We start from the raw sequence: 23,426 nt of genomic DNA on the forward strand, positions 1-23,426 counted from the left end.
AATCAATGTGTGCTCTCTTACCAGGGGTGGAAAACCCACAGCCTCCATCAATAAAGCCAAATAAAATAACAAAATCAGGCAGAAGAAGACAGCCACTTCCTTAATGACATGGGCTATGCAATTTTGCTCTGACCTTGGTATATAATTTTCTTTCCCAATACAGTTGTATCTGCAAGTGTAAACAGTGTGCACGTACCATCATTAGATCCCATGCTGATAAGGTCATCTGAGTCCACATTGTAAACAACTGCAGCCTTGAAGCCGGCTTTTTGGGCATTCAGCACCTGCAACGTTACATTTTTTTCGTTACATATTTATCTTCTAGCTTCCGAGACTTACAACAAGTAGTATTGGATCTATATTGTCATTAAATCCAGCCTAAGTGTTTTGTTAAAAATCATAAACATAAAAAAGATAAGTTCATTATACTTAAACCCACACGGGAGGACATACTCCTCGGTATATAACAAATATGACCACAAGCTCAAGTCAGAATTGTTAAAGCTGAACATATACTTTGTGACCATGATATCAATCACCTGTGATAGACTGTTTTAAGGTCTTGGGTCCAGGGCTGCTTGAGAGCAGTCTTTGTTTTGTTTACTTGTATAACATTCAAGACTATTCTGTTATAATAAATGGGTTTTAGAGCACCCATGAAAAGAATAAGGGGCAGATTTATCAAATGTGAATTTTGGGCTCACCGTAGTAAAATTCCCCTACTTTGTATTCATTCCTATGAGGTTTTTAGAAGCTTTTTTTATTTTTATTTTTTATAGGAATACAGTGTGGGGAATTTTTCAGTGGCGAGCTATTATTTCATACTTATAAATCTGCTATTAAATGCCAAGAAGTGTGGTTGGGTCTACTGAACTGCCTTAAGTACAGCGCAATTGCATAGGTTTATACTTTATAATGGAAGCCTACTGGTAAATTGGAGTGCTGGGATATAGCAATTCCCCACATAACACATTACATGCAACTCAAGCAGTGTTAGAGGAAGAGTGCTGTAATACTATCATTCTTTATTGGCAAGGATGTGACATCAGTCTCTTGGGGAATAGGCACAGATAATACAGTGCAGTTGTTCAGCACGTACTCAAAGTGTTTGACCAATGACCAGTCTGCAGATAGTCAACTTGAAAATGTCTGACCCTAAGTTTCAGGCTCTCCAAGTAGAGGGTCATACACCTAGGATTATAATCCTTTGCCTTTCCTTGTAGAAGAATGAGGCTGCTCATTAAATACTCGGAACCTAGCTCTCACTCCTAGAGCAAGCTAACATTGCCTACTGGGCCAATCTCTGCCCAGGCTCTAACTTTCTTTTAACTTCTAGTCCAGGAGGAACCGTTTAATTTAGAGAGCGAGCTCAGTCCACTTCCCCCTTTTATACAAAAGAACAATGATCCCCTCCTGGTCAAATATGGAACTGCCAGGAGAATACACTTACACATCAGGAAACAGTTTCCGCCTCCTAACTACAAACTAGGGCCCAGCTTAGCGGTCTACAAACTTGGGTACTGACTGAAACATAAAGGGTAACTAAATTATTAGTCCCCTACACTAAAAACATAACTATTCACCCCATTCAAGCACAAAACTAGCCATTACCATTTCAGTTACTGAGCAAGAGAGAAAAGAAGAAATGCTCTAAGTATCAATGCACACTGAAGATTTAAGAATATCAAAATATACCAAGTAAAAGTAATTTAGGATTTGTGTCTAGTTAGTGGTTAGTTTTCACTTGAATACTTTATCTTTTATACACTTGCTCAGACTATAATCCAATAAAATATTAACTAAGGGGTCAGTTATAAACACATAATTTAGATGTAAACACTATAATTTTCCACAATCAGTGCTTATTGGAGAAGCAGCATTGTGCACTGTGATTCAAAACCATTTCAATGACACAAGTATGACACAGTATAACAAAAATGTATAATAATTACATTTATAATTTTAACTTATTATTGAAGTGTAACTGGGTGGCTCTGTTTTTGTTAAGATGTACAAATAGATAAATTCAATTTATAAATGGATAGCTTTGAGAGCCCACAAGTATTTTTATTCCAGCAAACAAACAAAAGCCATTGCTTTTGTATTAATGTTAGAAAGTTGGGTGAGGATAAAGGGCAAACCTTGAAACTAGGCGTACATACTGTGTGAATGTGTTAAAGCCTTTGAGATTCAGGGACAACCTATTTGTTTCTTTATGGCACATTCCTATCCAAGTACAAAAAGTATCCAGATGCTCTGTATTGTGCATTTTGTATATGTAAATGGTGTATAGCACATCCTTGGCTTTTGTGAAATCTTAATTTGTGGATATTCAATTCAGCAGTGATTTTAATGTCTGCCTTAGAAATGTGTTCTGAGGAAAAAAAAAAAAAAAAAAAAAAGAACTCCCACTTTATGGTCAAAAGTATTCATGCAACCTCTCATTCAAGAACCATGGGTTGCTCAGTCACAAGGGCAATAGTGAGGTTGGGCACTGATGTTGGGCACTCAGGTCAGTTGGCATTTCACTTCATCCCAGTGGTGGTCAGCTAAGTTGTGGTAAGGGTTCTGTGTCATTTTGCTTAGAACCATAAAGCTTCATTACTAAGCTGAAGGTCCCTGAATACAAGTAATAGAATTAAGGATCTATAGTAGTTAAAGAGTTAATAAATACAAAATTTTGCAAGATACTAAAAGAAACACCAAATGCAGAATTTGGGGAACACTTCTGGTGGCATATCATAGAATCTATACATCTATACAAATGGATGCTCTTCTGGAAAAATACTACTTTTAACCTCTTGTTATGCTTTGGGCCAGGGCCGCCGCTCCCTATAAGCAGAGTACTCAGTCTGCATAGGGCACCAACTCCCAGGGGGGCACCATCCCAGCTGCTCCAAAAAAAAAAAATATTTTTTTTTATATTATAACATACCCCCCAACACTGTCCCGCCGGTTTTTATAGCGCATCCCGCTGTCCCGGATAGTTCAATCAATCTATGGGGGCTATTGGGGGCACTGTGTGTGGGGCCCCTATAGTAGGTGTTTTTTTTTTACTATTTTATTTTTTACTTCTGTAATATTTGGGGGAGGGGGCACAAAAGTAAATTTCTGCTTAGGGCACCCATTTGGCCAGCAGCGGCCCTGCTTTTGGGTTATGATACTATTTTCCTGGCTTGGGCTAAATAACCAGTTATGCCTCTGCATTGATACAATTTATACAAACACTTTGCAGAGTGGGGTCTTGTAACTTTTATTTATGCCACTGGGTATAATGCACATTCCATGGTAGCAGTTACGCAGCACAGTTGCTGTGCAAAGGCCGCCTGGTCTAACTGAAGGCCTATGTCTGTTCCCTGTAGACTGCATAGACTGCAAAGCAACACACGGACAGTTTCAAAAACATGTACCGTATATACTCGAGTATAAGCCGAGTTTTTCAGCACTAAAAATGTGCTGAAAAAGTAACCCTCGGCTTATACTCTAGTATATGTGTCCGTGCATACCTGCCGTTGCGCGCACCCTGGCTGACTCTGGCTCGTTGAACGCGCTCGTTGTACTAAGTCCAGCATCAAGAATTATTTTGCCCTTGTAACTATTGTAGTACTGTGGTGGGACTTGTACACTGGGGTCCAAGTACTTGATAATTAGTATGGCAGCTTCCTTAGCCTTCCCAAACTTGCTTTTGTCTGCTGCTGTAGCATTTTTCTTTCCCTAAAGTTATCTATTTATTTATCTGTTATTTGTTTGATTATTGAAACTTAGCGGTAGCTGCTGCATTTCCCACCCTAGGCTTATACTCGAGTCAATAAGTTTTTCCAGTTTTCTTAGGTAAAATTAGGCTTATATCCGGATCGGCTTTTACTCGAGTATATACGGTAATGCAGCAATTTTGCCACAAAACAATCAAGGATTTTAGCTTGTCTCACAAAGAACTGTGTGTTCAAGAAGTGCAGGGCATTTGGTTTAATTATAAGTGCCTTCTCTTAGGATAGTTCTGCGTTTCTAGTGACGTGAAAAAATAAGAGAAAGCTTTGCAATGGGGAGATTATAATACACCTTATGCCTTCACACGGTTCTGGGAAGTAAGCTGCTGAACTCACAGAGGTTATAGGTATAATTTAGCATCTCAAGAGGCAAGAAAGAGTTCCAAAACATTTCAGATAAAAAAAGAGCTAGGTAAATATACAGTATCTAGGCTGCTGTCAGATGTACAATACATACCACTCTGTATTTGTTCCTTAGAAACTGCATTTGCCTCACACCATCAGCAAACAGATAGTGAGTGGTGTTTTAATTAGGCTGATGCCACACAGGGCTGATTCTTGGCCTGTGCATAAACACAGAGAGAATTAGCCTCTACACTGGCATCAGCCTTTCCCTGTGCCTGCACCCGAAGCCATTATACCTGCTGACTGCAGGCTCTGAAATGCATACTTGTGTGTTTTGGTACTGAAATCCACTCTGCGTGCCTGCACCCAGGCCAATGCAATGGCTCCATCTGCAGGCACGGAGAAAGGCTGATGTCAGTGTAGTGACCGATTATCCACAGGCCCAGAATCAGGCCCATGTGACATTAGCCTTAAATGTCGTTATCCAAATCATCTGCCAATTTTGCTGAATAAAATAATAAAAACTACCTAGAATGTGGAAAATAAAATGTAAAAATGTGTTTGTAAGTCATATTGCCCCATTAATTTTGGCTCTTACATCTAGTATGCATTAACTACAAATTGCAGTATCTGCAGTATCTGTCTGGCTGTTTACATTCTGCAGGGGGTGAGGATTGGGGTGAAAGATATATTAGCATTAGCGTTAATGGGAATTGCTGCTGGTAAAACTGTTTACTCACATAATTGAGCAAAAATGCCTCCTCAGGCAATTATGTGCAGAAACAATCTCTGGAGAACTCAGAATGATGTAACTTTGCTGTGACCATTGCATGTAGAGAAGATACAGCTGCCTTCATCAGGTAGAAAACCTGTAAGTCCTTGTTACAACTAGGGATGCACCAAACCTAATATATAGTTTTCATGGAAATGGTTTCAACCCTGGCTTTCAGGAGATAAATTCTTCTAACACTTTAAAGGGCCTTATCTTCTAGGTTGCTGCACCCATGCAAACTATGCAAAACTTAGGGCCTTTCATTACACATGGGGGAAAGAATCTTTGTTATCTATACATCATCATCCAAAAGCTGCTTTTCTTGAGCTTACATTGGGAATGAGCATGCTTAAATAAATCCTTTTTTCCCCCCTATCTCTAAAATGACTAAATAGCACACAGAATAACAAACCTTTCTCCCTGCTCTCGGTTTCATGTAGATTCTGTATTACAAGCAGCTCAACTTCTCTGCTACTTCCCAGTCTAGCGTGAGGTCCCACCCTCTTTTCTTTGCTGAGATTTCCTCCTCTCTCTGATTGTGCAGATGGTCAAAAAGGTGTATAGTGGGCATGCCTGCTGCCTCTGCTTCAATGGGAATCAATAAGCCATGTACAGTAGACACCTCTTCAATCATCTTCATAGTCAGAGAGAAGTAGGGCTCAGCAAAGAAAAAGGGTTGGAGATTCACGCTAGACTAGGAAGTAGCAGAGAGAGCTGAAGTGGACCTGCTTGCTTATCCTTTAAGTAATTCATAATGGGTCAAGATAAGTTATGACGGAGCTATAGTTTTCTTATAGCTTCAGCTATATTAAGAAGTAATGGGGGCATTGGCTGGCAATGAATGCTAAGTTTCCTTATCTTCTAGCTGTCACCATCTAATACAGCTGCCAGTTCAATGTTAACCTCTAACACAAGCTGCCATATACAAGGCTGCTGTCTCTCTGACAGAATTAACCAGTACTGTGCCTATCTGGAACACTCTGAAAGTGGGTTCATATTTTTTATAGGGTTGTACAGATCAGCTTACAGAAAGCAAATGCAGATCACAATTTGTTTGTGCCCTCATATTTAGGCTGTGTAATAAATGAGTATTACCAGACAAAGTCTGAAGAGCACAAACATTCCAACCCTTATAAAGTATCACAGATGAGGCTGACATAATGCTATCTCTTGTTTTACTGTAGGGGTTGCAACTCCTACCTCTCTACAACTCCAAGAGAGGTTTAGCAGACATTTAGAACTAAGAAACAAAATAATGGGCACAGTGTTCTGCTGATATAAAACTATATGTGTAATTCTGGTTTGGGCTCTGGTCTGGTTTAATGATTACATGACCATCACATAAGTGTAAGGTGTGTATGAGTGTAAATATATGTTAGTTTCTGTTATTACAGATTTTGTGAATGTCTTAATAGCAGTATTTCTATGCTGATATGGTCAAGTTACTGCTACACATACCCTTTAATATACAAGTAGTTTGAAAGTGTAGTTGTTTCCCCCATGAGCAGCCAAATTGCCCTGCATTATATGCATATGAACTAGAATCTTTTGATTTGTATTTTTGGGTCACTTTTATAGCAGGTGGCAGCGACTGAAAGCAAAATGTAGCTGCATGCATATATGTAGGGAGTCCTCCTTTGCTAGCAGAACAAATAAAACAGCCACACTAATTAAAAAACAAGACTGTTCAACCTTAGGGAATCAATACATTGCGTAGGAGTCAGTGTTCTAAGACAGAAATCTTATTCCTTTCACTGAAGCATTGTTTCACTTGCCTCCTGTTATTTGACTTTAAATCTAAAAGAGAAAGAGGCACATGGGATCAGTGGTATTCGAGATGTATGCGAGTACAGTGTGTGGGCGCAAGTATAAATGCGTGAGTGGTCAGGGGGTGTTTGATCACACTTTAAGAGCCATATTTAAGAGCTTTGGCTTCTACAGCGCCTAACAAGGCATTTTAAATGGCCACTAACAACTGAAACAGTTGATCTTATGTGGGAGTAATATAATATATTATATATATATATATATATATATATATATATACACACACACACACACACAAACATAAATGTACACATATATCCTGCTGTATTAAGTAGGAGAAGGCAATTAGATGCACACATTCTTTGCCTGCAATTAAAAAATGAATAATAAAGCTAACCACAGCTTGGATTATATTACTGTGCTAGCTAAATGACTGTTTCTGCTCAAACTCCTCTTTTCAGAGCTGGTAATATAAAGCACTCCTTGTCTTATTCAAGGCTCTCTGCAGAATCACGCCCCTGCAATTTACTATTTATGTACTGTTGCCTGGGGTACAGGCCACTAAGTAACTAACCAATCTGTCATAAACCAGGGTCTTGGCAAACAGAGCCAGAGCTTCCAGCCTAAGAGCCTGTTCCATCAAGTCTTGAATCTTAAGAAGTTTGTCTTGAGGTCTTGGTAGGTCTATTCTTATATAATCACAAGTTCACTGATTAGAATGGAAATCAATTGCAAAATATGTCCTTAGATATGTCACACTGGTGAACTACACATTTACAGCCTATCTACTTCAATATACTTAACACATATTATACTGCTGGACAGCAAATCACCCCCAGCTTTATACTCAAGAAAAACACAGGGGTAACACTTATGCAAAGGCTGTACTACCACAGGAAATATACATAAAAGTATCTTGCACACTTGTAATATTTAACATGGTTTCTTTTCATGGAGGCTTTATTTCCCTGCAGCATGTGTGGTCTTCTAATGTTCAATATTATCCTACGAAACCTCATTTTGTACGACATTTGGCGAGTGTATGGCGGCTCGAAGATCTCACCGATTGGCCAGGTTAAAAGATTTTGATCAGGCACCATTGAAGGCGCCCGAGCAAAACCTACATTCAGGGTTGAATTGTCAGGTGGAAGTAGAATTTCTATTGTTTCTACCGCTATATCTGACAATTTAGCCCTGAAAGTCGGTGGAGGGTGGGAATGATCTTTTATACAACATGAAAGAATTGCTACGTGTATGGCTACCTTTGGTTTAGTAATCGCTCACCTTCAGGTCAAAGTTACATTCCAATCTCTTGATGAGTACAATAAAGACACTAGAGGTGTTGTCCCGCAAGAGTGGTGGTGGGGATATTGGCTGACAAGCATTTTCTGGCTTGGCGGTCACTATGTATCCCTGAAAAACAAAAAGCAATATGGTGTTGGACAGACAATACAAAATAAGATATTTTGTGCAAATCAGTCTTTCTTCTAACATCCAATGTTTAGGAATTAGCAACGGTCCTTGGTGTTGTCTGTGTTGGTCCGTGGTACACATTGTGGTTATATAAGGCAAGTTCTTGTAAATGTCCAAACCTGATGGTGCGCACTAGGGCCTGGGGGTCCTATCTACAAAATCAGTTTGTACCTCAACAATCTCTAGCTTGCTTTCCTATAATATTCCCTTTTAAAGGGGGTTTTCTATACAATCCTATTTCCCCTTCTTATTAAAGGAACCATTTTTCCTCTCATTCTCCCAGTCCATTTTTTCACACCACTGCAGGTCTTGCTCATTCGTTCCTTCCTATACTCTCAGCGACCACCCAAATATTTTCCTTTTAATTACATTCACATCTTCTCTCATCTTCCCGATTTATTTCACCTACTGTATGGTACTTGGCTTGCTTCCTTTTTCATTGCATGCTTTCTTTTACTGTCCCCCTTTATGCCTTAAATGCTTTTCCCCTCTTTGTGCCACTTGCTATTTTCTAGCTATGGAGGTCACCATGCAATTCTGATTTTATTTAAAGAAAAATAAAGTTTGCTTACACTTGTTATCAGCAGTTTTCATTAGATTCCTTTACATATACACTGCCAATTAATTGTTGCAATATCTGTACAATACAGATATTTAAGACAGGATAAGCAGATAAGAAATATGTTGTTCTTTTGCTTATTCAGTTAAGCTATTAAATGAAAGGAAAAATATATTTACGTAACAGAATATTTCCCTAACTTTTTTCCCCCATTGTGTTTGGTGCAATGAAGCCTGTATATTGCCATCTAGTGGAAACTAAGCTAATTTTATTAAAATACACTGCAGTGCAGCCAGTATGTTAATTCTTCCACCACTGCAGTTGCTGCTTGGTAAAAACACAAGTACAGAAAATAAAAGACATTTATAGGTTTTTACAATCATTAAACTGCAAGTGCCAACATGGCATACCAGAAGTATTATCATAAGGCGGAGAAGACAGAGAAAAACCCAAAAAATGTTGAGACTGCGACCTGATCTGCGGACCCCTACCCCCCAACCCAGACCCGTATGCGTATCTGTAGGTCCTATGTGCAACCTGAAAAATACTGGATTGTGATACAGGACTCTACTAGATGTGATGCGGCAAAGATGGTGGATGTCAGCAGCACAACTAAGAGTTGATACTCTTACATGGACTTTTACATTCTACCGACAATGCACTGGAGAAGGGGACAAGTAATGCCCAGTCACAGATCTCTTTTTACACACTGATACACTTGATTTTAGTGAAGAACTACGTATGTTCTATGAATCAAGTGTGTAAGTTGTTTAACCTAGGAGATACAGGGCTATGGATAAGGACTAATTAAATAAGTGCAAATATTTTGCATGGGCTTTAATTGCTATTATCCAGCTTTATAAAATGGGAAATTATCAGCTCAACATGAGTGAATGCCTAGATTAGCAATTTCCCTTGTAGAACTCCCAACAATGTCCAGTCACTGACTACCATTCATACCCTTTCTGAAGACACATTTGCAGAATACCATAAAATATATACATAAACAATAATAAATTACGTAGCAATGCCATTCTTGGAAATGCTAATGTACCATCACATCATTTACCATGTGATAAACAAGAGATCACCGCACTCAAATTCCACATCTGTTTTTGCTTCTGCCACTAGCAGAACTGAAACCACAAAGTCTGTGATGGAAGGAAAAGTCAAAGCTGATTTGCTATCTGTCCTTCAGGAAATGCTTTGTCAGGCTTTTGTTTCTGCAAGCCAGGAAAGGCTGCTCAGCTAAAGTCACACATTTTTTTTTTATGTATTACAAATTAAATCTGTGTAATGTGTAAACAAATATCAATCATAAGCAAGCTAAATTAAAACAGACCCTGACATGGCTCCTTGAATGTAAGCAACACTTGCCAGCATAAAATACATGCCGTATACACACAAGAAACATCATTTTACATGTTAAATTTGGTTCAGAACCATAAGAAATATTTTCAGCTGGACTTTTATGGCTAGTAGATGCTGGTGCCAATCTTTGACATCACTTAAGTCTATGAACCTCACAAATGCCCACAATGCACTTTCAGTTGTTGGGGGTATTATTTTGCTACAGTTTAATATGTATATTATATATATAACTTTATGTTCAGATTGAACCAGCATGCTAGGACCCTCTGGGTTAAAAGACACAGAGCAGTGCCTACTTTTTTTTTACCCATTGCCATAATTTGATTATAAAAAGACAATTTTATTGTACCTTTAATCCATCACTAGGGAGTCTATATCCAAAACGAGCTGGTAGGTCATCAAATGTCCGAGACACATTATCAGCTGTATACTACAACAGACAGGAAAAAAATTATGTATTGAGTTGCATATAACATTTGTGATTTACATATGCTTACATTGCATAATATTAAAGCATATAAATGGGTCAGATTTGCCCATGAAAGGGGGAGTATCCCTTGAAACGTGTGTGGAGATCTCAATAAAATGTATGATTTACAAGAACATTTGCTTACTATGTGTACTATTTGTTACGCATTACATTTATTATTTGGAGCTCCTGAGCAACGGAGTATACGGATTGTGCACCAGACTGTTTCGTTGGTAAATTATAGCACAAGATTTTGAATTATATTCAGATTTGCCCATCTATCTACTGTGGTGACTGTAAGGCCAGAGGCCAGGATTGAGATCCTATGATCAGAACACCCTGCAAAATAAGCATGTTGCATGTAGGTGCCCATTTAAATATCTGACTTGAAGGCAAGTTTGGGAAGCACAGAGACACAGTTTAACTCCAAGCAGAGCCTCCTGCAGGCCAGCAGTCTACATGGGGCTACCAAATAGCCAATCACAGCATTTATTTTGCATCCTCAAACACTTACATCTGAGTGTGGCCAACAAGTAAAAAAGGTTGGAGATCTAGGATGTCTAACTGGAGGCTCGAGGGCGGATTATGACCCTCAAACTGCTCAAGTGCATATTATCTTCAAGCAAATATTTAATATTAGAAACTCAATTGCAAGATATGAATTACAAATCAATAAAAATGGATGATGTACTTACTGCTGCGACGTCTGCTTGTACAGGCACCAGATGAATAACAGCTAAACAGCTACAGAATGCCAGTAGGTTGCAAAATGGTTTCATCAAGGCAACGCACATCCTGAATGTCACCATTATGCCAGTAGCACTAAACACCTGAAATCATAAGAAAAAAAAGGTTGACATTTTTTATTGAAATATGGAGCCTTTTCCTCATTAATGATTACCTAGTCATGATTACACTACAGGCTCTCTAGAGCAGTAATCCCAGTGGCCCAGGGGCAACATGTTGCTCACCACCCCCTTTGATGTTGCTCCCAGGGGCCTCAAAGTAGGTGCCCATTTTTATATTTCTTGTTTGTCAGATATCTGTCAGTAAGGCCACTGGAAAGGGCCTATTCATGGGCAGAATTGGCAGCTTGCATCTGCCTATGTATGGCCAACTCATTTTTTAGATGAGAAAGGATTGTTGCAGTAATTACATGGTTTATAATCCAAAAGAACACAGATCCCCCTTTCTACATCAGCTACTTGTTGTGGCTACTAAAATAGACTCCCATAGACTCCATTTTAATCAAATAATTTAGAATTTTAAATCTGATTTCCTTTTTCTCTGTAGTAATAAAACAGAAACTTGTAACTGATCCAAACTAAGATATAAATAATCCTTATTGGATGCAAAACAATCCTATTGGGTTTAGTTAGTTTTATTGATTTTTTAGTAGACTTAAGGTATGGAGATCCAAATTATGGAAAGACCCCTTATCCGGAATACCCTTGGTCCCGAGCATCCTAGATAATGGGTCCTATACCTGTACTTACCAGCCTCCCACCTCTCCCCCTCTTGAACCTGCCTTAAACTCTGCTGCTAGAATCCTGCTTCTCTCAATCAAGAAAAAATATGCTCTTCCTCTTAGGGCTATGTAACACATGGAGATTAGTCGCCCCTCCTTAATCTACTCTACTGCGGCCAATCTAAAAAATGCTTATGGAAAACATACATGTTGCTTTGTTTTTTTATTGCGAAGCAACTTCAGGTGACTTCAGAAAAACAAAGCAACGTGTATGTTTTCCCACCAGTGGTTTACATTACTGCGGGTGGGAAAGCATGTTCAGGAGATTAGTTGCCCACAGTAGAGCAGATTTATTGTAGGAAATTAATCTCCCTGTGTGCCTTAGTCCGTAAAATCCTAATCAATATTTGTTAAGAAAAGGATAACCTACAAAAATCCTGGCAAAAGCCTTCACTCCTCTGCACCTTACATATCTTTTTACTTGAGTTCACTGTCTTTTCACACCAAAAACATCCATCTCCTAATTTAAACATTTAACTTTTGCTGCTCCTGTAGTTCCATTGCTGATTCGAGTCCTTTAGAATGGTTCAGCAGCTTATCTGCTTATGTGTGGGGTCCCTCAGCAGGCCTTCCCGATTGATATCTGCCCGACAATTAACTAGGTGTCAATCCGGCAGATTTCATTTTCCCTGTCAGATTGAGGACTGCATTAAATTGTTCATGTGGTCTTCAGTCTGACGGCCCCTACACCCGCCTTTTTAATTTGATTGTTTGGCCCTAGGGCCAGATGATCAAATTAGCCCAATATCGCTCACCTTGGGAACCTGTACGGCCACCTTAGTCTTACAAGATTAACACAATATTTGGCCCAATCCTGGCGCTTACAGGCTGATTTCCCAATAACTGTGTGACCAGCAGCACTTACTAGCCTCAAAATTATTCCAGCCAATTTCCCCCCACTAAGATTCAATGTAATATTCTTGCACTGTAAGTACAGAATGGAGTATAGAGTAGCATTAAAGATATACACACATTGGTATATTTAATGCATTGCTCATTGCCTGTCAGTACTACTGCCGTATTGTAAAAATCTAAAGTGCTGTATATGCAAATAGTGCTATTTAAAGATATACATTCGTACATACAGGAAAATCAGCAACACCACCAAACTGCACATGCTACTATTTGCAGCTATAACAAAGACACAGACTCTTCTATAATCATATCTGTTTTTTGCTTTATTTTGCACAAAAGGTTCCATTCCATAGCAGAATTCATACAGTGTTGCTGGTGCGCTGAAATTAGCACAATAGAGTCTAAAGATGGCCATACACAGTAAGATTTGCTTGTTTGGCGACCTCACGAAATAAGCAAATCCTCCAACATGCTCACCCTGGGTGGAAACGAAGTGGATAGGAAAAGAAGGAGCATAGGTCGCATCAATAAACCAATATGATCCCCAATCCGATGAAAAATCAAACCTGTTGAATCAAAATCTAGCAAATATTTGGGAGGCCTGTCAGAGGGCCCCATACAGGGGTAGATAAGCTGCCAGGTCAGTCTTAGGGCTCTGGCACATGGGGAGTTTAGTCACCCGCGACAAATCTCCCATTTCTCGGGCGACTAATCTCCCCGAAATGCCATCCCATCGGCAAAAATGTAAATCGCCGGTGGGATGGTATACGCGGCGGCGCAATTTCACTGAAATCGTGCCGCCGTGTATGCCATCCCACCGGCAATTTACATTTTCGCCGGTGGGATGGCATTTCGGGGAGATTAGTCGCCAGCGAACAGGGAGTTTTGTCGTGGGCGACTAATCTCCCCATGTGCCAGAGCCCTTAAGGATCCGAACTGGCAGCTGAAATCAGCCTGTGTATAGCCACCTTAACTCCATATCTAATCTGCAGGGATTATTGTGCCACATGGCAGATATGCTTTGACTCTGCATAACTGTTTACTAAGGGTATTTAAAGGGACATGAATCCATTGAGACACTGGTTCCATTAAGTCTCTGTTTCACTGCTTTTCAAGCACAGGCCCTGGGATGTATATGTGTGCCCTATGCTCATGCCAAAATAAAATGCAGCCTCTCTGAAATGTGACCATCATAGATAGAATATGAGAACCATCTTGTAATAAACAAATATGCTTAGATAGAAGTACAATATAAAGCTTCAAATATCCAGTATGTTACAATAGAAATGATCACCCTGAAATGAAAAGCTTATGAGGATTTCTGAGAATTTCATCATGATTTCACTTTAACAGCAGCTGGAGAGCAGCAGAATGGATACCGGAGGATTACAGTTTTTAATAACGAAGCAAACATATTCTGGATTTCTCACAGCTTGATTTTGCTCATAAGCAGTGCCAACCAGAGGAATGGCCAGTTTATGGCAACCTTTAGGTTAATCTCAGACACCATGGTTTCTCTGACCTGGCCACGGCTGATTCACTTGAGTCACTGTGCACATTGGGCAGATTTTGGCAGAAATCCTCCCTATGTGCAGTCAGGACAGGCAGATTTCATTAGCCTTAGTGACTGAATAACGCTTCACAAGGTCAATGTCACTAAAAGTGAAAGCAAAGGATTTCTAGTTTATTTATACCATGAAAGCCTCTTGGAATTAGTCAATGCTCATTCATTTACTAAATCAGCTTTTACATTTATGCAATGCATTAAAGGTCTTGAATTGTAAGTGGCGTTTATGGGCTAGATCAATGCTCTTCCGACTAATTAGTCAGATTACACTGATAATGTGCTACCTAGGCAATATGTGGCATACATGAAAAATGAAAAGCTACACAGTTAGTTATAGTGGTACTAAAACTTGTAAATGAGCAATACTCACAACATTGGTATATACAATTAAGGGAAAACTAGTGGCACCTTTCAAGCTGACAAAACCAGGAATCCATGGTTCCTTTTTTTTACTACAGGTATGGGATCCCTTATCCGTAAACCCGTTATACAGAAAGCTCAGAATTATGGAAAGCCAGTCTCCCATAGACTCCATCTTAATCAAATAATTCAGAATTTTGAAACGGATTTCCTTTTTCTCTGTAGTAATAAAATAGAACCTTGTAATTGATCCCAACTAAGATATAATTAATCCTTGGATGCAAAACAATTATATTGGGTTTAATTAATGTTTTATTAATTTTCTAGTATACTTAAGGTATGGAGATCCAAATTGCGGACAGACCCCTTATCCAGAATACCCTTGGTCCCGAGCATTCTGGATAACGGGTCCTATACCTGTATTAAGATCATGGAATTTACTTACTCTATTTGAGGAAGTTGCCTTCTACCAACTGTGGATTTTCACATTTCTCTACAGTGTTCAGTGGGATGTAAGCCTGGACCCTTTGCAGGCTGGTCCAGAGTTTTAACATTAAGTGCAATAGCAGATGTAGCACTTTGTCTACAAAAAACAGCACTGACCCAGAGAACTTTCTGAAAAAGAGCTATGTAGCCATTTTACTTCTCTCAGTCTCAAGTGTCCCTTGCTTTGGAACTCCAAGTTGACTAATAAATACCAGCCAGGGGTTCCTTTCAACCCGAGGACCTCTGTCCATGGCAGCTGCACTATATTAAAATCAGGAATTGGCACATTAACAGTATACTAAAATCAAACATGTACTGGCACAGCCTCAAGAAACTCCTGGGAAAGCAGACAAGATGGTAGCACAGCACCCAGGGGGAAGTACCCTGGGCCACTGGTATTCACTGGCATTCCTAAATAATTGGCACCCCAAGTGATTCGTACTTTATTTGTCCTTTAATGATCAGTATACTAATTTTTGAAAATAGGCCATATTTTTATGCAAATTATTTAACGGAAATCACAAGTCTGTGGCCTTGGCGAATGCATTCTTCATAAAAACAAAAGTTCAATATTTATGTCTATTAGGGTTGCTGCTGTAACTGGGAGAAAGTCTCACCTGAGTAAATTAACCAGCTCCTAAAACTATGTAAATAAATTCCACAAACTTACCATCTGTATATGAGAACATCAGTGGAAGAGAAGACCTAGGGGCCCATTTACAAAACCTTGATGAAGTATTTATGAGATAAAATCGTAATTTTTCCAACATATCAAACGTTTTGGAATGTCCATCAAAATTTTATTAATATTCCACAACTTTTTTTGTGGTTGTGGTTAAGTTTTGGGATTCATTCAAGCTTTGGTATCGTGACTATCTTTTCGCCAGTTTGGATCTGTCTAGGGCCATTGAGTACTATGGAAGGCTTCCAAAATCACACATTGAAGGTTTTAAAGCCAGGAAGGCTTTGGTGCTGTTTCTGAACGTTTAGGTCCAAAAATTTTGTGACTTTCGGAAGGCAATTACGATACTTTTGTACAACCAATAAAAGCATTTTCGTGACATTTTAGAACATCAGAAATTATCGTGGTTACTCAGAATTTTTTCCCAAAAATTCGGACATTAGTGAATGGGCCCCCTAGCATTCACATATCTACAAACACCTTGTAATCAAGAAGAGATCATATGGATGATCCACGTATTTAAAATATAACAACCTAGCTTTCATGGGATCAAACATGGATTACACTAAGCAAAATTAGTTAAAGGGGACCTGTTAGCCTAAGAAATAATTCCAAATTGTTTTCTGTTTTGTTTCTCAAGCAAAATAAACTTTACTTACAATAGATTAATTATTTAAATGCGGTGTCTTTTAAACTTGGAACTGACAATCACAGCAAGCAGGTAGGTGCCACTGTTATTAAGACAAGCTTTGTATCATGCCAAAATTTTGTTTATGTGCCAGAATGGGGGTACCTAATACATATACGCATGCACTGGCTACACAATAAGATGGTGAGGATGGAGGGGAAATGTGAGGCGTGCAGAGACATCTAGGAAGTACTGATTTAAAAGTGAAAGTAATTACCAAAGGCATAGAGGCGGGGCAGGCAATATATGACTGACAGCTGTGATTTTTAAATGCCTTTATAATGGATTTGGATGTGTTAATAAAGAAAGAATTTGAGTTTCATGTTTAATTTGAAAAGGACTTTTATCATACAGCTTTTAATGTCTGCATGACAGCCCCCCTTTAAAGCAATGCACACTAGACAAAACTTTCATTATTTACTACAAACAAGAAGTCTAAAATTACACTATTTCTAAAGCTTCAAAAGAAGATTATTATAATCTAAAATGTTGTAATGGGTGTTGCTTTAGGCTATTATGTTTGCTGAACAGTGGAACGAGAAGAATGTTTTACACAGTAATGCCACATGAGTTTCTGGAGATTTCAAGCATATATATATATATATACATATCATGTGCTTCAAATATTTTCACAAATTTCATGCAGCAATGCAGCATTTCCATTCTCAGGAGAAATGGATCCTTTTTAAAACAAAGGCAGTCTTTAAGGGCTTCACCAATATCAAGCAATTATTTATGGATTCATTTGCCTTTTGATTGTGAATCACACAGCGATACTGAATACTGAGTGGTAAGTTCTGTCCAAACGCAGTGCTAGCAGGAAAATTCCCCATAATTCCCCATACACACATTAGCCAATTTCTTTAGGCTAATGCCAGATGGGGCTGATTTACAGCCTACAGATAAATGCAGACCAAGAATCTACTCTGGGATGAGCATGCCTGTACCCTAAGCCACTGTGCTGGCCAGGTGCAGTCACAAGGAGTGGATTTTGGTGCCGAAATGCATACTTGTGTGTTTCGGAGCCAAAATCTGCTCCATGTGCCTGTACCTAGGCCAATGCAATGGCTCCAGGTGCCTGATTTATGTCTTGTGCCCACAAAAGGTATTTCGGCTAGTGCAGATTTCCCATGATCAACAAATCTGCCCACGTACTTCCATCTAAATCTACATGGCTTTGCACTGCTAAAAGTAATAGTAGAACTGCTTCAGGAAGGGAAAAAGTTGGCTTCAGCTATGTCTGGGGATATAGGAAGTAGAGGGTGGGGTCACTGCTGGAGAGGCTACAATACGCTCTAGGGGTCTCAGATGATGTTTGTCTACCTAAACTTACTGGGAGGGTTTTATTCAAAGCTTGGCAGATTAAATGTCAAATTGGATAGCATATAATAGAATTGGGAAACATTATCAGTATAGCTATTATATAAAACACATGATCTCAGTAATGTGCCATTTTAACAGTTCAGACAGTACAGACGATGGCTACCATATGCTGAAGCTCATTCTTGTGTGGCAAACCTCACTGGTGAATTATAGTCTATGCAACAAGCATCACATGATAGCATCTGATACTTTACTGCTACATTCCAACAGCGTAGCCATCAGAAACAGTTTATCTAAGCCATCATAAGAAACGAACAAGCTCATCAGCTATGGGTCTGATGCTTTATACTAGTAAAGGTACAATAAGCATATAAAACCATACCTTTACCAGGACTGATAAAAGAGCAAACTGTATTCACTTGTCTTGCCCCCATGTCTTATGGTGTCAGAATGAGAAACTGTGCTATCCCCATGTAAACAAGACAAACAAAGTTACCCAATCAGGGTATCACTGATCTTAAAGGGGCGTTCAACTTGAAGTTAACTTTTATCTTGGTACAGGCAAGCAGTAATACATATTACAATACTCAGGATTGGAATTTAACAGTTATATTATTGATAGTTACCCTAGCAATCTGATAGCTGCTGGGAAGTCATAATGAACGATTCATATGATAGAAGTGAACCTGCACTGCAGATTTGTTTTTCGTTTTCTGTGTTCAGTGACCCTAGCAACCAGGTAACATTTTCAGTTACAGGCAGAATAGAAATGCTTAAATTTAACAAAAAACACACCAAATAAATGATGAAAACCAAAAGGAAAACTTTTTAAAAACAGGTCTATCACATATTAAAGTTAAAATAAAGGTGAATATCCCCTTAAAGGACAATGAAAGGTTAATATAAATTAAAAGTAAGTCTAAAGGCATTCTTTTTAAAGGAGAAGGAAAAGCTAAGTCACTTGGGGGTGCCAAAATGTTAGGCACCCCCAAGTGACTTGAATCGCTTACCCCGTACCCAGGGCTGGTGCCCCTGTACGGAGAGAACAGCACCAGCCCGGGGTAGCTGCAGCGCTTCTTCCTTCCTGCCTACAGCAGTGTGAAGACTACAGTGACATCACTGAAATCTCTCTGTCCTTCCTGTAGGTGCCAGCGGCAGCCTTCCTATTCTCTGAGCATGTGTGTAACTTGATCCTGTCTGCTGTTCTGAGCTACACATGCCCACCAGCCAATCAGAAGCGGATCTGGCAGGGGGGGGGGAGGGAATGAAACACATGTAGCGTATGAAGCAAGGAGGGAAAGGAAGGGAGAATACCTTTTTAGAGATGGCTGCCTGTTCTAGAAAATGTGAAGTGTGACTGAGTAAATATTTGATTATTAGGTGAGCCAAAAGTGTGGCGTTTTTACTAAACAATAGGAGGACTGTTGGGCAGAATGCTTTTTAAATTTTGACTTGCATTCTCCTTTAAGGGAATGTTGTGATTTAGGACAGTGCTGTCAACTTGTGTGGTGCCGAGGGCCGGAATTTCTCTAGTACACATAGTGGAGGGCCGCTAATGGGAGCCAGTTTTGACCACTCCCCTTTTTAAACCACACCCACTTAAAACCACACCGATGTTATCCCAAGACCATACCCACACTAATGGTGGTAGCACAGCAAAAACCCAAATGGTTGGTGCTCACTGCAGGGATATCAACCATCATTCATATGTGAAAGAATTACATTATGTCATATTAAGACACACCCTTAAATCTATATGCCGCCTCCTCCCCTGTGGATAGCACAGCAACCCCCAGCATATAATTACACACCTTAGGGACCATATAGGGACCACCTTAGGGTCCAACTGCTAACAAACTCCCAGAACAAACCCCTGCCATGTGCACCTCCCACAGGCAGCATAGGGCAGGCAGAGTATGGCACACACAGGGATCATAGGGCAGACAGAGTATGGCACATACAGGCATCATAGGGCAGACAGAGCATGGCTCACACAGGCAGCATAGGGCAGGCAGAGTATGGCACACACAGGCAGCATAGGGCAGGCAGAGTATGCAACACACAGGCAGAGTATGGCACACATAGGCAGCATAAGGCAGGCAGAGTATGGCACACACAGGGAGGGTAGGGCAGGTAGATTATGGTTGGTTGAGGAAGTGGGATAAAAAAGTCATTGTCTCCTTGATAGCGAGGGGGCAGTTAAAGGTGCTCTAAAAAATATACTGGTTTTATAGACCATCAGTTCCCATCTTAAGACTGACATAATTGGTAAATTTTCCAAAGAATGCCACACCCATACTGTAACAATAACCACCCTACTGGGATATGTATGTGAAGAAATGTTCTAACCAGCACAGCTTTCTGAAGTTCCCCATCCTCACTAAGCAGTGGTAGGGACTTTCAGCTACAGTGAGAGAAGCCAGAATATTACTAATTATTTTCAGCAAGACTGTCCGAGATATTGTCTCTCATTGGATCAAGTGTTTTTTTCTCTTTTTTTTCTCCACTTAAAAATGTTTATTAAAAAAACTTACTAAGATGTTTAATGAAGAAACACATTTATAACCCTCTGTGTAACACTAAATACAGGCACATGACATACAGACTTATGACTTGAAAAGTCTTGTGAAAGCCAGTTCCTGTTTTGAGCAACTAAAATTTGGAAGTTACACTGTGTCAGTAAGCACCACATGGTCACAAAGCAACTATGAGCCTCTTTAATACATAGTCATTTTCAGATTTTTAAGTTTAATAGTATAGTTAACGATTGTGCAGCATACCACTGGCAAAGGTAACTACTAAAAAAATGCACTTGCCTTTATATGGCTGACAGGACACACTCCTAGAGCTAGTGGGTAAAGCATTCTCTATACACAGCCCAACCGAAGAGGTTCAGCTTTATTTAACTGCCACTGTTACAGAAATACTAGTATATAAAACTCATGTATATCTAAAAGCAACAGTCAGTGTTTAGCAGCAATACTTGCACTTTTTCTTTAAATTCTGAAACAAAGAAAACTACAAAGGTATTTGTGGGCTAATGGTTAAGTATATCTTTATTTCTATAATAAAATCCTAAAGAAAAAAAACAAAAAACATATAGCATTGGAAAGAAGCAATTGCCCCAGCAATATTAGGCTCCATACAGAAGGACTGTTTTTGCTCTTACAGAATGAACTCTAGATGCGTTATTTGACTGCACTTTTACCATATGGCCATTATACAGATATGGAACCTGTTATCCAAAATAATCGGGACCTGGGGTTCTTCCATAATTTAACATACATAACTCCATATCCCTTAAGTCTACTATAAAAAAAAAAAAACTAAATATTAAATAAACCCAATAAGATTGTGTTGCTTGAAATAAGGATTAATTATATCTTTATATTTGATTAAAATTGAGTCTATGGTAGATGGCCTTCCCGTAATTTGTAAATTTCTGGATAACAGGTTTGCATATAATGGATCCTATACCTATAATTAGAACGAAAACAAAATTATAGAGAAGTTGTAAAAATATCTCAATTGTGTCAAACACATTTGGATGTAACATTGGTGCACTATATTTCCTGCATTTACAGGATTTTGGGCCTTTAGCAGGACTAATTACCAAAGTGATTGAGTTAGGAATGATTATACAAGATTTTCTGTCAGCAGTGCATTGTTTCCCAATTCTGGCCTCCTGAAATAGCACAGAATGTGTTAACACCAGAGATTACATACGGATGAAACACCCGGACCGTGGTCACGGAAAAAAATATGACACTTGTGAAATAGGAGTTTCTGCCTTTAATTCTTTCAGATATTTAGCAGTTGGCTGTGTCAAACATCTGTGTAAACCCTGGTTATGAGATATACAGGAGTAGTTGGCATATGTTTATGCCATTAATCCACTGGTCCAAAAGAGCAATGAGGATGAAGAAGGGAACTGTACATATAACTTGAGAAAGTCACCTAAAATGTCATACTTTTTTTTTTATCAAGCTCTAGGATGCAGTGAAAATAAATACAAAGTCTTTCAAATACATACACTTACATAATATAGCATAATGTTGTAATTCTGTATTTCTATGTGATAAATTATACTATTTATAACTGTTAAACATTTAGGTATGATATTTTAGGGAAATGTGTTAATGTTTATAGAATTTCAGTTTAATGGTATGTATGTGAATGACCCATAGGGTTTACTCCCCTACTAGTAAGATAAATCCCCTATTATAATTCCTGGTACGGGCATCCTTGACACCTGGGCAGGATGTGTTCCCTATTGGCCCAGGCGGGTGGTGATAATTTCCTTTGACGTTTGATTTAGCATCTGGGCTCTTTCTCCTTGGACTTCTGCTCCAGGAGGGAGTGGATGCTGCTGGTGAGCCTGGAACCAAAGCCCAAGTAAAGGAAAGCCCTAAGGGAATAAGCCTTAGTCAAGATGGGAACAGGGACCCAGTGAATGAGGTATGTAGATAGTGGTAGGCAGACATGTTGAGCTAGAAAGAGAAGCACAGAGCTCCAACACAGGAGTGACAGATTGGAGGTATCACCCCAGCTGATAATAGGGGATCATAGTGGAAAGGGAATTAGTTTAGGAAGTTTTACCTGCAGTTCTGCTGCAGGTGATCCAGGTCCACTGAAGGGTGTCACAGAGGTGTAGTAGGATCCTGCCAAGTCTGTCCTCAGATGAGCATTAGTGTGAGATTTGATCTGCAATTGAATATTACTGTGACCACTTTACCTTAATTCCACCAGTGGTACAGGTATGGGTTCCATTATCCAGAAAGCTCAGAATTACTGCTATTAAGGCCATCTTCCATTATACCAATTTTAAGTATATAAATCTAATTTTTTGAAATTATTTTCTTCTTATCTGTAATAATAAAACAGTACTTGGCACTTGATGGTATTTAAGCTGTATGAATCCAGTTTGATGGCAAAACAATTCTATTCGGTTTAATATTAAAATGATTTTTAGCAGACTTAAGGTATGGTGTTTTAAAATACAGAAAGATAGACAGATAATAGATCCTATCCCTGTATTATGTGCGTACTTTGTATTGCGTTTTAAGTAATTATTTTGTTATTTGCTTAAGAGATCCTGGTGTACAGACATCCTGCTTTGAGCAGCCAACAGGTATAGTTCTGTAACACCTCTCCCTTGCTTCACACTGTATTGAGAGGGCCCAGCTGAGACTGAGGGTCTATTGTAACTGGTGCTCTCCAGCAGTTAAGTGGGAACTAGTCTTGAGTTAAAAAAGGGAGTCCTAGAGAGTGTATTATACTGTAGGCAGAAAGTGGTAGCCTAATGTGTTATGTAACTGGGCCTTTTTTTTAATTCTTTCTGATTTTTGAATTATTTCACTTTACATTTCTAGAGCTCCAGAATTAAAAGCTAATAATATTTGATATTCTGATCA

At 39.1% G+C, this 23,426-nt stretch overlaps 1 protein-coding gene across 2 annotated transcripts in view; it reads right to left on the minus strand.

Moving 5' to 3' along the window:
- rnf13 (ring finger protein 13) overlaps positions 1-23,426 on the minus strand; it is a 38,308-nt gene that overhangs the window by 8,589 nt on the left and 6,293 nt on the right. The window contains exons 2-6 of one of the 2 annotated variants that reach the window (XM_012962915.3): positions 22,612-22,716; positions 11,219-11,353; positions 10,404-10,484; positions 7,936-8,064; positions 197-284 (exon numbers count right to left, since the gene is read on the minus strand). In XM_012962915.3, the coding sequence (XP_012818369.1) occupies positions 197-284; positions 7,936-8,064; positions 10,404-10,484; positions 11,219-11,332 (412 nt within the window). In that variant the 5' untranslated portion in view covers positions 11,333-11,353; positions 22,612-22,716. 2 annotated transcript variants of the gene reach the window in all.

Source organism: Xenopus tropicalis, chromosome 5, assembly GCF_000004195.4.
Source record: "Xenopus tropicalis strain Nigerian chromosome 5, UCB_Xtro_10.0, whole genome shotgun sequence".
NCBI lineage: Eukaryota > Metazoa > Chordata > Amphibia > Anura > Pipidae > Xenopus > Xenopus tropicalis.